Source organism: Pongo abelii, chromosome 2 (genome assembly GCF_028885655.2).
Source record: "Pongo abelii isolate AG06213 chromosome 2, NHGRI_mPonAbe1-v2.0_pri, whole genome shotgun sequence".
Taxonomy (NCBI): Eukaryota; Metazoa; Chordata; class Mammalia; order Primates; family Hominidae; genus Pongo; species Pongo abelii.
The window spans coordinates 29,367,613-29,385,196 of record NC_085928.1 but is presented as its reverse complement, the minus strand read 5'-3'; the positions used below and the strand labels follow the sequence as shown (position 1 = coordinate 29,385,196).

General features: G+C 36.2%; 1 protein-coding gene across 1 annotated transcript in view; it reads left to right on the top strand.

Annotated features, from left to right (window-relative positions):
* LOC100444439 (T-cell receptor-associated transmembrane adapter 1) overlaps nucleotides 1-12,322 on the top strand; it is a 32,543-nt gene extending 20,221 nt beyond the window's left edge. Inside the window, exons 4-6 of the mRNA XM_002813317.4 lie at nucleotides 4,536-4,597; nucleotides 6,636-6,724; nucleotides 11,070-12,322. Of these exons, the coding sequence (XP_002813363.1) occupies nucleotides 4,536-4,597; nucleotides 6,636-6,724; nucleotides 11,070-11,324 (406 nt within the window). The 3' untranslated portion in view covers nucleotides 11,325-12,322. The remainder of the gene's footprint in view (nucleotides 1-4,535; nucleotides 4,598-6,635; nucleotides 6,725-11,069) is intronic.
* The last annotated feature ends 5,262 nt before the right edge of the window (nucleotides 12,323-17,584 follow it).

Here is a 17,584-nt window from a genome sequence, read left to right as displayed (position 1 = left end):
TTTCAGTGTACAAATAATCATAACCCAAGCCCCAACCCTGTATAACTGCAAGAAGTCTGGTCCCTTTTCTAAGTAATTCTGAGAATCTTGGGGTTCCCCAAACCTTATTCTTGGCTGCCCTCTTGTCACCTCTAGCTCCGTCACTGCTCTTGGATTCTCCGTCATTTTAGAAATTGTCATGCTGGCAGTTCTTTCCAGTATCCTTTCCGCCAAACTTTGGTGAAAGACCCTTCTTTTCAAGTGCTCTAAAGCCCTGGCAATGTGAGCTCATTGTGCTTAACAGACTTTACAAAGAAATGAGCATATTAGAGAGGCACTTGAACACTAATCAACAGAATGAGAATTTACTGTTAGATATCATGGCTATGAGCATCCATTAACCATCACTTCAGAGACAACACTGCTGGATTCACTTCTCAGCCTCAGTGACACGAAATAGTGCTAGGATTTATACTCTTCCTCTGGATCAGGGTTCTCTATTTGGTGCCCTCCTACGCCAAGTTCAAGACATCTACACTCATACCACAGCCCATGCCAGAGAAAGCAAAAATGTAATAAGCATATATGCATTACTCTGTCAACTTTTCCTTTTTGATTCTGCATTGTTACTTTTTCTGTCCCTTTTGTATCATTCCCACCAATATATAAACAGACTGTATTGTTTATACCTTTGAAAAACCAACCATCTCCTTGAAACTAGATTGCCGGCCGGGGCGTGGTGGCTCATGCCTGTAATCTCAGCACTTTGGGAGGCCAAGGCCAAGGCGGGCAGATCACCAGCTCAAGAGATTGAGACCATCCTGGCCAACATAGCAAAACTCCGTCTCTGCTAAAAATTTAAAAATTTGCTGGGCATGGCGTCATGTGCCTGTAGTCCCAGCTACTCGGGAGGCTGAGGCAGGAGAATCACTCTAACCCGGGAGGCGGAGGTTGCAGTGAGCCAAGATCACACCACTGCACTCCAACATGGTGAGAGAGCAAGACTCCATCTCAAAAAAACAAAAACAAAAATAAACAAAACAACAACAACAACAAAATTAGATTGCCTTACAGCTACCTCTTCATTGCTCTTTTCTCTTTTACAAGAAAACTTGAAAGGTCCCTCTATATTCTGTCCATATTTGCTGGCTTTTCTTCCCCTTTTCCTCTTCTTTCTTGAACCTACTCTATTCCATATGTCCTCACTAATACACTGACTCTACTCTTGTCAAGGTTACCATGATCAAATCTCGGTTTCGGCTTGCTGAGTCCCTCTGCAGCATTTGACACCCTGACACTCTCTGCTTGAAACACTTGATTCTCTGGTCTCTGAGCCACCTCCCTCTTTGGTTTTCTTCTTCTCTTACCAGCAGGCCCCTTCTCCTTTGCTGGTTTCTGAATTTTAAACATCGGAGTTCCCAGGGCCTCATTCCATAAATAATGTCATCCTCTGTTGTGGCTTTACATGCTTACGGAGCCCAAGCTTACATCTTTGCCTATTCAGAGTAACAACTATGAAGCAAATCAGGTTAGCAATGACCAAAACCAACTTCTGATAGATCCCAAAGCTTGTCCTTTCCCATATCTGGCAACTTCTCAGGCCCTTAAAATAGATTTATTTAGTTTTGTGAAAAAGTCTTTGAATTTTATTTGGATGTTGGAATCCTGCATTTGTATTCTAGAACTTGGGAGCTGAAAAGAACAATAGAAATCAACTAGTTTAATCTCATTTTTTAAGTAAGACAATCTAAACTTAGAGAATTTAAGTCCAAGGTGATCAGGTAGAAGTAGTGATTTTTTTTTTTTTTTTTTTTTTTTTTGACGGAGTCTCGCTCTGACTCCCAGGTTGGAGTGCAGTGGTGCAATCTTGGCTCACTGCCTTCTCTGCCTCCTGGGTTCATGCCAGATTTTTTTTAAATTTGAATTTAGTTATTTAAATGGACTTTGATCACAAACTACTCGAGGAATTTTTTAAATAAAAGACCTAATAAATAATAAATATAAATATAAATGTAAAAAATAGGAACTAGAAAAAATATAAATGTGGCCGGGCGCGGTGGCTCACGCCTGTAATCCCAGCACTTTGGGAGGCTGAGGCGGGTGGATAATGAGGTCAGAAGATCGAGACCATCCTGGCTAACACGGTGAAACCCCGTCTCTACTAAAAATACAAAAAATTAGCCGGGTGTGGTGGTGGGCACCTGTAGTCCCAGCTACTCAGGAGGCTGAGGCAGGAGAATGACATGAACCCAGGAGACGGAGCTTGCAGTGAGCCGAGATTACGCCACTGCACTCCAGCCTGGGTGACAGAGAGAGACTCTGTCTCAAAAAAAAAAAAAAAAAGAATTACATATATATGTATATGTATATATATATATGAAAGCACAAAGTCTGGACGATAATAATAGATACAATTAATATATTTTTCTTAATTTTGGAGTGTCAGTAAATGTACTTACTGGTTAGAGAATTATTTCAGGCAGGTTCAGAACAATGGAGAGTCTGATCTGGCTGAAAACTCAGAGGTACACTAGCCTCTCAGATATGAGTTCAATTATTAATTTATTTTTAAAAGTAATTAATCATCCACATAAAACACTGCCAAACATTTGCTCCTGAGGTTTATTACACATTTACAACAGGCTGGAGCTATTTGGCATTGCCAAGAATATATTTTTAAATTTGTTTGTTAGGCAATTGCTCCTGAATAATAGTTTATTTGAGATGATTAATCATTTGAGATGGGCCCGTAGACACAGGACACTGCATTATAAATCACATCTTATTTTCATTCATAGGGAATAAAACAATACTCATTTTTTGGACATGATTTATCATTTGCAAGTTGTATCTGCCATCTATGTGGGCTAGGAAAATGGATGGATTGTCTTATTAAAAATTCTTCACCTTTTGCTATTATATTCTTGGCATGGAGAAAAATCATGAGCAGGGACTACTTGATATCCCAATATTAAGCTGTATTGAATTACCGGATGGAAAAAAGGTTACAGATGAGTTCCTTTGTTATCAGATGAGTGAAGTGTTTGCCCATATCTGGGCTTTTCAAGCCATTTCATACAGGTATCATTTGAACTGTTATTTTTTTAATACCTACATACTATTTACATATACTGTGTCTTTTTTCAGTAGCAAGGAGTGTAATACAGGTGTTATGCCTTGAGATAAGAGTCCTTTTTCTTTTTTCTTTTGATGAAATTCCCTCCAGCTCTCAGTGACATGTAATCTCAAAGATAAAGCAGTTGGTACTATTTTATGAAATGCGACTCTCACCACCTGATAAGTTCCTCAGTTCCCAGACTGCCATTGTGAAATCTGGTCACTAGGGCCATCATCAAAGGTAGGATGACCCTGCTAGAATGACAGTCTAGTGACAATGGTAGGATGTATACTGTAATCCTAATAGTATTACTCACATGAGGCTGGAAGGAACTTTAATCAGCTAGCAAGAGCAAATAGCTGTGTATTCTTGTCAGTTCTCTTGACCTTGGGGTGGGGGAGACATAAAACTGTGGTCCCTGTATAGTCTCTAGACTGTTTCCCCACAGCCTTTGAATTGTATCACCCACTGAATAACTTCCTCATGATATGGACTGAGCACGAGGCTTTACAACTAAACTTGCTGTACAATCCTAGCACTGCCAGTTACTGACTGTGTATCTGTGGACAATGTCATTAACCTCTATGAGCTGCAAATACCTTATATGCACAATAGGGATAAAAATATGCATCTCATATGACTGTCCTGAGGGTTGAATGAGCACTTGCATAGAGAAAAGGTTTCATAACTGGTAGTTATTGCTGATAGTTGAGATCAGCCTAGGGAAAATAAATTAATCTATCTGAATCTCAGGGTTCTCCTGTGTAAAGCAGGGAAGAATACTACTACTTTTGGAGAATTTTCTGTGTGAGTTTTTGATACAATGTATGTAAAACACCTAACTCAGCATCTGGACATAATAGGTGATCAATCATTTTATTGCATCTGCTAACCTCAGTCTGTAATACTCAGAAAACATGGTTTTAAGAGACTGTTTGGACTGATATTCTGGGTGAGTAAAGAGGCAGTACATTGTACAATAAAGAGCATGGATTACCTGTTCTAATTCCAACTCTGCTATTTATTAGTCTTGTAATCTTGAGCAAGTCATATAACCTCTCTGTGCCTCAGATTTCTTATCTACATAAGGAGGATGATATAGTACCTATGTTGGAATTGAGAGAATTAAATGAACAAACATATGAAATATACTCGATGTAGCACCTAATATACAGTTACTATTGAATAAGTATTTGCTATCATTATTCCCTGTAAGAAGGTCCAAAAACCAACCTTTTAAATTCACACGAAACACAGATACACATACATACATGCATGCATGTGTTCACTCACTTGCACAAGAACACACCTACGTGGTTGGCTGGGGGTAACCAAGAATAGGCAATAGTTCACTTAATATTGAATTTAGCTGAGAAGTCAGTTATGAATTATGTGAAAAGTGGAATCTAATAAGGTAAATTATTTTTCCTTGTTATAGGGTTGATGAGTATTATATTGAAGACACACCAATTTATGGTAACTTAGATGATATGATTTCAGGTAAGTTTTCCATAAATTAAATTTATAAATAAGTAAATCCCAGTTGGTTTCACAAAATAATTTAAGTGGCACTTTAAAAAAATCACAATCACACTTAGCTATCCCAGTGATAACCATCAATTCAAGAACTTTTAGTATACTAATTAGGCTACATTTCCAAAGCTGCATATTGTAACTTGTATTACAATAGCCACTCTAAATCAACATCCTGTTTTTCTATATTCTCTTCATTTCACTCTAGTAGTAATGAGAATACAGGAAGACTCTATTACCATGAATTTCGACACACACCGAGTTCCATGAAATAAAGCTATTTCTAGGACAGAAAGTGGTCCACAGAAACAGTGCTTTGTGCTCAATATACAAAAGCAAATGTGTAGTGAATAGTATGGAACAATGAACAGTTTCTTTGGTTTCTCATATTTTAAATAGAGAATATAGGGCTGGATTGATGGCAGGTGGGAGAAAGAGGAACTAAATTGTTGCTGAGTGGTTTATATATTTATTTTGTTCTTATGTAATAAGCGCTCTTCAGTTCCCAGCATCCCTTATCACTTCTGTCATCCTAGACACCTAAAAATAAAACATCCCTAAATTTCTCAAAACAGATAACCTCGGTCTGATCCTAGAGTTCTGATGATAGAAGCTACCACCCTTTCCCTGCAAGTACTCACTCAATACATCAGAGGAGACTTGGGGGTTAAATGCTGTTGAACTCCAAGTTTTGAACACAGAGACATCCAGTAATGTAGGAAATTTATCTAAAAATCTGTATATTAAAACAGTATGGAATCATCTTAAAGTTAGAAATGTGGCAATTTTCTTTTGTGTGATTCAATAATTTATTTTTATCTTTCCTTTCATTGTAGAGTGTCCTCTAGTGCTCTAAGGAATCAAAATTATTTTTTGGAAATACATTATTCAAAATAATTTGTCCCCATTTCACTTTGGAGAATCATGTTAGCCACCTATAATATTCAACTACTCGAATTCTTATGCAGTCTGATTGCTCCAAACCCAGCATACCTGGTACTTCCATACTTAAGTGAGCCCAGGTGCCGCTTGCACACATTCTGATTTAACAGGTCCAGGCTAAGGCTTAGAGATCTGCTACTTAACATCCCAGGTGATTCTGATGCAGATTTTCCATGGACCATGATTTGAGAAACACCACTCTACATACCTTTTCTCTGTGTTGCTTTTCAGAAAGAGCTCAATGATTATTAAGTCGCTTTTCTTATAGTAAATATATCTTTTTCTCTCTGAGGGTCAAACTGGTACAATCCACATTTCTGTCAGGTTACTGGCCATCCTATGAGTCACTACTTCACTTTCTTCTTCCTTTTAAATGGACATATCTGGGGGAAGAAAGGTATGGATGATTCAAAAGACATGTCCCCACAGGATGAAATGAGTACAGATCTGCTGGCTGCTGGACACTGTACAAAAGCCCCAAATACTAAGGACCAGCATTTTGCAGCCCTAGACCCTTAGGCAGTCTGGCTGAGATGTCCGTCACTGACTGATGGGACAAAAGTCATAATATAAACCCTCTTTTTCAAAATTAAGATGTTGGACTTAAAATGTCCCTGAGTAAAACTCCTTACTCAAGGAACAAATTTCAAAATTGTAATCACTGATGTATGTGCACTGTGCTTTGTGGCACCATGCACCATTTGCAATCTATCTTAAATAAAGAATACTGGCAATCCTTTAACTTGTGAGATCTCTATAACATCTAAATGGTAGTTTAAGACTGTCATGTCCTGCAATGGTACAAGAAAATTCATATGATCTAGTTCTTATTCCAAGGATTTATTTTTATCTTACTAACCCTTTAGCTCAAGAGACTTCACTGCCTGATCTGCAGGTAACAGTTTGGGCTTCCTTACCTCTTTCTATCTCCACCAAAAAGACTAGTTAAGTAATTCTTGGGCAGTTTATATTTACAGCCAAATGTTGTTTGGATCATGTATTTTTAATCATACTAGTATTTTTAAATTTTCTATTGTGAATCACAATCTTTTTAATTCCCAAGAACCAATGGATGAAAATTGCTATGAACAAATGAAAGCCCGACCAGAGAAATCTGTAAATAAGATGCAGGAAGCCACCCCATCTGCACAGGTGAGTTTTGTTTTCTGTTTCCACATTTGCACATTTCAAGAGCATAAGAGTAGTACATGATACACATCTGAAATAGCCTATTAGAAATTTTGCAATCAATCAGGTGTCAAGTTCTGGGACCTGAGCTCTAACTCAGGGTCATGTAAACAGAACTCAAACCATATTCAAAGAGTCAAAATTGTACACAAGCACAAAGGCAATAGATTTTAAGGGAATAATGGAATCATTCCTAAGTAATCTATTAAGCTTTTTCTTTCTGATTGAAAATTTTGTGTGTATCACAGGGATAATCTAATATAGAAATTGACACATGGATAATGCTCACAAGACCTAAATGTCAGGAATTCAAAATACAGAGCTGGGGTAGGGAGAGGGAGACCTTTAGTTATAAGATAAATTAGCTAGATACAAAACATCATATCCCTATTCTAAAAGGCAGATGACTTTCAATTTTAATACAAGTCCTGTGGCTGTGGTCTTATGGCAAGAGATTGCAAAATATACACACAGTTTATGTGGAGGTAGGAAGGACAAAAACCTAAGGAGAAACATAAAAATACAGGAAGAAATGGATAGTTTCTATTTTTCCTACCACAGTCTGTTCAGCCTCTTCAGTTTTAGTTCTAACTTTATTAAAAGCCATTAGAAATTTTTAGCCTACATGCTCCTGAAATGCTACACATTTCAATTAAAATAGTCTTTCTTCTCCTCTCAGATCCTGTCTTGTTACTGCCTAGAAATGGTAATAGAGCCAGCATTTCCTAAGCAATTTTTACGTGTTGGTCTTGCACTATGTGCTTTATGTGCATTATCTCCTTAGATTCCTATGAGGGAGGCAGCATTATCATTCCCATTTTACAAATGCTCACAAAGGATGAAAACTTGCCCTAGAACGCTTAGGTACCAAGTAAGTAGACAGAATCCAAACTTAGTCCTATCTTATAGAACATTCTCTTCCCTAAAATGGCTCATATCTTGAAAATTTCCCAGTGAGGTAGAATTTTACTCTTTTTCTTTAGATAAATCCCCTAAGAAATCAAATTTTTAAACTTTTTTTTTTTTTTTTTTGGACAGAGTTTTGCTCTTTGTCACCCAGGCTGAAGTGCAATGGCACAATCTCCGCTCACTGCAACCTCTGCCTCCCGGGTTCAAGCGATTCTTCTGCCTCAGCCTCCCAAGTAGCTGGGATTACAGGTGCCTGCCACCATGCCCAGCTAATTTTTGTATTTTTAGTAGAGACAGGGTTTCACCATGTTGGTCAGGCTGGTCGCGAACTCCTGACCACAGTGATCCACCCACCTCGGCCTCCCAAAGTGCTGGGATTACAGGCGTGAGCCACCGCGCCCAGCTGAATAATTTTTAACTAAGAAACCAAGATGTAGTAGGGTTTGGGAAAAATATACTCACCAAATCTGTCATCTAATGTTTAGTTAATTTTAAAATATATTTTAGATAAAAATGGAAAACCTGCATGATATAATATGATTTGCTAAATCTATGATAATAAAAACTTCTCAAAGAAGGTTAAAATACATTATCTGAAGTGTAGAGATTCACAGCACTTTAGTTGTAAAAGTACTGAGAATTCTGAATAGAAGTTACTATTTAATACACATGACTTTATTTGACCTGCATCTGGGTAACTTTATTTGACCTGCATCAGGCTTTCACTCAAGTGAAAATTATGCAAAGCCTTAAAATGTCTTTAAAAGCCTGCTCTTTTGTAAATTATGTATTTAAAGGTACTTCTAAGAAAATTAGTCTTTTCTATTATACTATTCCCATAAATTTAGTTTCACAAATTAGAGGTAATATCTTCGTATTTGCTCAATTTTATTTCACTACAGTGATTATTATCATAAAAAAACACTACCTAGTTTGCTACTACAATACCTACTTTGTTACTTTGGTCAATCACAAAAGCATAAGGAACTAGGATATTATGCATAAAGCTTGATAGATAAAGTGTTTCTTCATTGGAAAAAATATAAATAGGCTCCTTGGCCTTTGAAAATGATGTGCACAGTTCAGAAATTGTAATTTTAGTATCTCAGTCTTCTATTAACTAGGAAGAGTTCATCGGAAAGCCTAGTGATAAAGTGAGTTCACAAGAGTTCCCAAATCCCAAAACATTTGAAAAATACAAGTGTGAGCTTGCTCCTCTTCTCTTCATATCCAAATCTCTAATCAATCTTTTCCTCCTATGTCAGAAGCATCCTCTCTCCTTTCCAAAGCCAATGCTCTTATTCATGATCTTGACCCTTTCTCCTAATTATTTCAGGATCTTGTACTTTCAATTATTTAATTTTTCTCCAGTTTCCATTTTTTTAATGAATCATTACTATTTGCCTACCAATATGTGAAAATCCCTCCAATATTAAAAAAAAAAAAAACCTTACTTGAACTGTTTTTCCTTCTAACTTCTAAACTGATTCTTAGCTTCTTCTTCTATTTTTTTTATTTCTTTTGATAGATACACATTCATTTACCCTGGCTATGTGTTTTCCACCCATGCACTTAACTAACACCGCAGTGTGGAAGAGTCCAGTGACTACTAAACATATAATTTGTGGTCCTTTCTTAGGACTCACATTCTTTAACTCTGCAGCACTTGATAAAGTTGACCAAGTGTTGACCACACATGCATTATTTGGAATGCTTTCAGTTATAAATGAAGAAAACAGGTTGAGATTAAATTAGAAATAACTTGACGACAGTATATGGCAGTGGGAAGAAACTAGAGCATGGATCCAGTTAGGCAGCTGTTACAATTTTTCCAGAAATGAGGATTTTAAGAATAAAAAGCTAGACAAAACAACAACAACAACAAAAAACCACACAGCTGGGCGTGGTGGCTCACGCCTATAATCCCAGCACTTTGGGAGGCCGAGGCGGGCAGATCACCTGAGGTCAAGTGTTCAAGACCAGCCTGGCCAATATGGCGAAACTCCGTCTCTACTAAAAATACAAAAATTAGCCGGGTGTGGTGGTGGGCACCTATAATCCCAGCTACTTGGGAGGCTGAGGCAGGAGAATCGCTTGAACCCGGGAGGCAGAATTTGCAGTGAGCCAAGATCACACCACTGCACTCCAGCCTGGGCGACAAGAGCGAAAGTCCATCTCAAAAAACACGCGTGCGCACACACACACACACACAGCAGAGGGCATAAATAGAATCATCTTTTCTATCTGGCAGAGAATATAAAACGTTTCACTCAGCATGAAAACAAGTGCCAATGGGGAGATGCTTACTTATGCATTAGAAATGTTGTTAATCCAAATGTTATTTCTTCACCCTGTGCCCATAAATCAATACAATTTTGGCCTTGTCTTAAAGAGGAATGCTTAATACATAAATCTTTGATTTGTTCAATGGCTGTCTTTAAGTTTTAGTCTACAACTTTTCATAATTACAGTGCTACCTTACTTTTGAACAGTAGTTATAGCTTCTGTATACATTATGTACTAACCATAACAACACTATGATGATTTGCATTTTCTAGGCTAGAAAATTGAGTTTCAGAATATTTTTAAAAACCTGACCAAGATCCCATGATCACTGTACGGCAGAGCTGGGATTCAGTCATAGTCTTTCCAATGCCAAATTCAAGGTCTTGCCTTTAGTATGTTGCTTCCCCTAGATAGCCTAGTTTCCTGTCTTTCTTTAGTATTGACCCAGGTCTAGTCCAGAGAAGCTCACTGGGCCCTCTTGGATGTGAATGGATATCTCCAAGGCCAATCCAAAATGAGCTCAAAAGGGAGCTGCAGAAGGCAGATAAGAAAATAATAGAGAAAGATAAGAAATTTAGTTATTTGCCAGATATCTATCATGTAAGCGAATATTGTTATCTTTATACTTCTGAATCTTAAAAATGTAGAAAAACTGGGGACTTTTGTGGTACCATTAAATGACCAATTGTTAGGTACATGTAAAGTAGACCCTTGTGATTTGGTAAACTCCTTCCTATCATACTTATTCCTACTTTAATAAACTGGAGTATTGTTACTTGGTAAGAGCAACACAGGGCCAGAACTACCTTAGGTGGAGGTGGAGGTAGAGGCAGGTAAGAATCAACCTAAAATGTTCATGTACTGTTAGAGTATAATAAAGAAATAAAAATCTAGGAAAGAGTTTCATCTAAGCACTTTTTGAACTCAGCAGTGTTGGCTGACTATAGTTTTCTGTTCTGTTTTCTGTTTTTGTTTTTTGTACTGACAAATTTGGCAAAACAAGGTAGGTGAGGCCTAGAAAACAAGTTACTTGGTTTTCATATGCCACAGAAATTTCCAGAAGTCAAGCTAAAGAACAGGCTAACAATGAAAAATTAACATCCCTTTCTTTTAGGCAACCAATGAAACACAGATGTGCTACGCCTCGCTTGATCACATCATTAAGGGGAAGCGTAGAAAGCCCAGGAAACAGAATACTCATTTCTCAGACAAGGATGGAGACGAACTACATGCAATAGATGCCGGCGTTTCTAACACCACCTTAGTAGACAGTTTCTCCCCAGAAAGCCAGGCAGTAGAGGAAAACATTCATGATGATCCCATCAGACTGTTTGGATTGATTCGTGCTAAGAGAGAACCTATAAACTAGCTGGACCATGATCTAGTTCAGATTTGCCTCCTGTTGAAGATGGTTTCTAAGAAAACAAAATTTACAGAGGACACAGAAGGACTTGGCAGCAGGGTGATGACCTGATCATTTGTTGATGGGATGGTGGCTTACCTCTTATTCAGAGCTTACACTTATGCATGCCAAATGTAATGCCGTGAAAATCAGTATTTCAAATACCTTAAAAAATGCTTTACTACTAAAATGTAAAAAATTAATGTGCTCACCTCGGCAGCACATATACTAAAAATTAATAAAATCCAGCTTGAAAATTGAGCCTGATAACAAAATTACAAATTCACAATACCTAATACTTAGAGAAATAAAAAAAAAATTAAGCTTGAATGTATTCTGGAACACATTAGAAGAAAAATAAAAGCCAATGTGTTTTTTTTTTAAATTCTCCTTTCTCACCAATGGGCAATAGCCCATAACTGAAATAAATTTCTGATTGAAAGGTATAGGAAACATTAAAATGCATTACTGAGAGATGTAATATAATTTTCTTACAAAGTATTTTTCCCAAAGATAGCCTTACTATTTCAAAACTTGTCAAATTAATGCATGCTCCTTACAACAACAAAAAAATATCAAAAAGGGTTTAGGAATTCTACTAGCCAAAGATAATCACTTGGAGAAACTTTCTATATAGCCTTCTAAATATTTTTCTGGACATGCTTACATATGTACATCAGTTGTTTCTTTTTTTTTTAACCAAAAATGTGGTTTCTTTTGTACACATTACTTAAACTTTCTTTTCACTCAACAATATATTGTGGATTTATTTTCACTGTTGTATTTAACTATATATAAATACACATATATTGTAATTTTAATGTCTGCTTAGCACCCCACTGATAACCAAATTAGAGTTTATTTAAATAATTTTAATGACTTTTTAAAAACAATTTATTTATACAAAAAGCAAGGTTGAGATGACAATGTTTCTTTCAGTAATTAAAAAATACTGCTTCACTGTCTTCTCACTTTGTTTCATCAGAAGCACCTACTATAATACTTGTCTCTGTCCTTAAGTGTGATACACGTTATTTTTCTGATTGTTAAGACTTTCCTTATTACTGGTTCTAATTTGATTATAATATGCCAAGGTATGGTTATTTTTCAAGTATCTTGTGTTTGGATTTGTGGAGCTTCTTAGATCTATGTATTTATATTTTCATCAAATTTGGGTGGGGGGAAATGACCAATATTTTTTTCTGTGACCCTCCTCATTTTCAAGTTTTTCAATTACTTGCAAATGGTCTCACATTTTACTTCTCTGTTTATTTTATTTCATTCTTTTTTGTATTTCATTTTGGATAGTTTTTCTTGCTACATCTTCAAGTTCATGAATCTTTTTTTCTAAATGATCTAATCTGCCATAATCCTAGACAGGACTTTTTAATCTCAGATAACTTAGTTTTTATTTCTATAAATTTAGTTTGGGCCTTTTGTCCCCCATCTTTCATGTCTCTAACATACTTAATCTCTCATCTAACATCTTCAACCTATGGATACAGTTGTAACAACTGTTTTAATGCTTCTTAAAATCTACTAATTCTATTATCTGTCATTCTGAGTGAGTTTCAAGTGATTTATTTTTCTCATTGTGGGTTATATTTTTCTGCCTTTTTAAATGCCTGATGATTTTTAATCAAGCAGAAAATATGGTACATTTTCCTTTGTTTGGCGATGCATATTTTTGCATTCTTATAAATGTTTTTGAGCTATGTAGCTGAAAACTAACTTGATAGTTTGTTTTCAGTTACATAGCTAACTGAAAACTATCAAGTCACTTGAACACAATTTGATCATTTAGAATCTTGCTTTTAAATTTTGTTAGATTAAGCCAGAGCAGCTTTTAGACTAAGTTAAATTTAGTTTATTACTGAGGAAAGATCCTCGTTAGTACTTAGTACCACTGTTCATGAATTATGAGGTTTTCCACTTTGGCTGTTGATAATCGACACTATTCCCAGCCATGTGTGAGTCATGGGCACTGTTTTCTTTATTCTTTTCAGGTGGGTTTTTCCCCAAGTTCGGGTAGTTTTGTCACTTGCGTGCACTGACCAGTATTTAACTGAATACTCAAAGGCGACTCTTCATATATCTCCCAAGTTTTCTCTACACGCAGCTCTCTTCTCTCCAGTACTCTGCCTTTTTGACTTCTCTTGACCTGGAGCTCCGACTCCTCAATTCAAGAGATCAATGGACTTTTACCTAGGTTTCCTCTACCTGCTCCAAGGCCTGAAACGTTTCTCCAGGCAATAAGATAGGGTGATAGGAAGGTTTACCTCATTTGTTTCCCATCTTTCAGGGACCGTTGTCCTTTATTGCCTGAAACAGTATGTCAGATAATACCGTTTCATCTACTTTGTCTGGAGTTTAGTTGTTTCAGCTGGCAGAGTATGTTCAGGTAGTAGGGTAAATCTAGGATGTTATTCTATCTTCGCCAGAAGCAAAAATCCAAGGCATCCTTACCACTTTACTGTAATTCTATAGTATATTTTTAGTGTAATTTAGTATAATTCGATAAGCTAAGCAGGACTATTTGAAATGTGAGTAAGCTATTAATTACTGATCATCATGTAATTATTAGGGACTATACATACATCAGCTTTGGCAGTTTTCAGGGCTTATGTTCCAGAAGGAATACAGGATGAATATCCTGTATTTGGAAACAGAAGTGTTTCTGATTTTTAGATTTTTGAATATTTATTCATATGTAGTGAAGTATCTTAGGGATGGGACATAAGCCTAGACAGAAAATTCATTTATGTTTATATACACATAGCTTGAGGGCCATTTATGTAATATTTGTAAATAATTTTGTGCATTCATCACATAATGTCAGGTGTGGAATTTTCCACTTGTGGAGTCATGGCACTCAAAAAGTTTTCCATTTTGGAACATTTTGGATTGTGGATTTTCAGATTATGGATCCTCAGCTTGTATCATTATAAACCTTAACATTTCAACTGGAAAAAAAATATGTACGGAGGAAAAGACAAAGAAAAATCATGACTAGAAAACAGATGAATTCTAAGTCTTGAGATTTTTATTGACAATGTTTTAAAGGTCCAATAAGTTGAACTCAAATCTCAAAAATAGGAGGGATAACTCATTTCCTTTTGGTATTAAATGGCTTATTTCTAGCAGAGTAAAGGGAGGGTGATTAGTTTAGACATATGCTTTAAATCTTTCTCTGAGGTTTTGTCATTTGATTAACAGAACAGACAATTTATATTAACACAGAAAAACCGAGCATTGACAGAAAGGAACAAGACAGAATATAAATTCAACAGAGGTACACTTCTAAATGCTGTTTGCCATTCTTTAACCTCTTCTGAAGGGTTCTTCTGCACCCACTCACAGCTTCTACTACCTAGGAAGTCATGGCTGACTGCATCAGGGGTGGGTACCTGAATCAAGACAGTGGATTCTCCTTTTTTTGAGTTTCAATAAAACTTTTTTTTACAAAATCAAGCAGGCCAGATGTAGCCTAGAGGCCATAGTTGACTGACGCCTGGCAAGATCATTTGTTTCATTAGGAGCTTGCAAAATGATATGCTAGTCCTGTTATTCCTTCTTCATGTATTAGTTGGAATACATTACAGGAAGAAGACAGTAGATTCGTCTTTGAACCAACCTAGATACAAGAGACTGGATAGTGACCAGAACAACAACAACAACAAAAACCATAGATAGAATTGGGGCTTTGAAAAGCAGGGTACAATTACAAGGGGAAGAAACTGAGAGTAAGATGGCAGAGACTGGAGTTCAAAGCTCCATAACTAATCAGACTAATCATATAATAATCATGACAATGACAAGCCATGTTTATTGAGAACTTGCTAAGTGTAAGACACTGTGATAAATGCTTACCTGCATACTTAATTTAATCACATAACACCCTAAAAGATAGATGCTATTAAGTCCTAATCTTAAAGATGAAGAAACCAAGACTGATAAAAAGTAACTTGCCTGATGTCACACAAATAAACTGTAGACTCAGGATTTGAATATAGGTAGTCTAAGTGTAGAACTTGTTCTATAGAATAGCTGATTTCTAGAGTTGGGTTTATCTGCTCTTGGGCCTTATTTCTTAATTATCCCTGCATCCTATCTATTTAATAATAGTAATCTCTTTATTTTAAGTGCTGTGCCTGCATTTCTGTTATTTAAAATCAAAAGAAGCTAACTAAAACAAATTGAAAACAATTCTTAAAAATAATGACGATTTATGGCAGCTTGTACACACTAACAGCCCTTCTAATTTAGGAAAAATCCAACAATAAATCCCCTTAAATGACAGTCTGTTGCTTTCAATAAACACTAAGACTTACATCTACCACAATATTTTCATATTAAAGTGTTTTTACAGGAAAGTATTTTATTAATGCCACTTGCTTTAAAATGACTTAGCTTTTCTTTTTCAGTTTTGTCTATAAAAAAAGAGGTTTTCCCTGCAGTGACCTCATATTCACTCTGCATAAAAGACAGAACCCAAAACTAACTTACAAAAACAAAAATAAGTAAATCCCAATATTGAAGCTAAAACATAATTTTGTGCCCCCTTTTGTCTAATTTTGTCTGTGGGGGATGAAAGTTATCTCATTTGGAATCAGGGAAACATTTGTTATTTAGACCAAAATGGAAGAGAATGGAAAAAGAATCTCAATCAATAGCATTCTTGGCCACCTCTGATGTAATGGACAAGTCTTTTAAGATGTCAGTATCCATCATAACACTTGAGAATTAACTAGGTTTATTTCTTCCATCTGCATTGATTAAGAACATAGTTGGTAAATTAACTGAAAAAAATGGGTCAAGTAAGAAATAAATTTTTAAAGTACCATAAACATTTAAATTTAAAATGTATAAATATTTAGTCATTAACTTTTGATATAGGGCCAAGGCCTTACCTTGAGTAGGTCTATGATTGAAGTTCCATGTCATTTTTCTTGTATAAATATCACTGTCCATAAAACACTGTCTACGGTCCCAGTTTCAGTTTTGTTTTTAAGTGAAATGAGAATTCAAAAACACTTCTAATGAAATCTAAGTGCAGCATCCCTCAAGAGTTTTGGCTTTTCTTCTGAGACTTTAAGAGTTATTTCACCCTTACCTAAATTGTCAGTAATTTTTTTTTAGCAATTCTGTTTATTGATTCTTTGGAATCAGTGAACTTAACTATCGTAGGAAAAGTTCCCTCCACACCCATATTTCATTAGGACACATAACAATTAATTATCTTATGTAATTACAAGTACAGCCAGAATAATCAAGTGCAGGAACAAACGCCATGCACTCCTGGGAAACACAGTTTTGGTGGTGGGAGAGACTCAGGAGGTTATAAGAATAGTCTACTGGCCATGGCGTTTATTGTGCTGGGTCAGGATTCATTATGTTGATAGAAGGAAGGGAAAATGGCTCACATAGGTAGAGGTCAGTTATCAATGCCTCTATTTTACAAACCCAAGTTAACTTTACAGGATGAATTATTAGAACAATGGAAGAGTCTCCCACATCCTTTGTTTTTCTATTTTGTCTTCTTTTTTTTTAACCACACAAGCAGTAGTGGTAACTAAATATTCTACCATTTGAAAAATTAATTTTTAAATTAAATACTTTTTAGTCTTTCTACAAAGTATTGACAGAGAAAAAAAACTTAAGCAAACTGGGGCAAATCAGTTTTTCTCCAATTTCCATTCTCCCATTTTTCCTAAGTACAGAATCTTTACTTTTAACTGGTGATCAAGACAGCATTACCTTCTTCTCAAGTTGACTAAACTTCAGACAGATTTCTTCCTGTCCGTTTCCCTATTTACTTAAAAAACAAACTCAACATTGCAAATTCTTTTTTGGCTCCCTTTCAAATGTGTATGTCTCCTGAAAAAGCTTTTACCTATTTGATTACCCCCAGAAATGTCTCTCTCAAAAACCTGAAAACCATCTCTTTGAAATGTAATTTCTGAAGGAAGATAATGCCTTTATCCTCCAGTCTGTGCGAGGGCAAAAGCCTACCTTCTGTCATGGAGATAGGTCAGAATTAAGCACAGGTGGCCTACCATTACCCCCACCCCAGCTCTTAAAAACTCTTCAGCCCTTTGTTTCATCCTGAACTCAGAGGCTGAGTTGAGTTCAACCTCTCTCCTCTATTGCAATAGTCTTGAATAAAGTCTCTCTTGCTTGTTTAACTTTGGCACATTTTTCACTTTAATACCAGACGCATGGCTGCT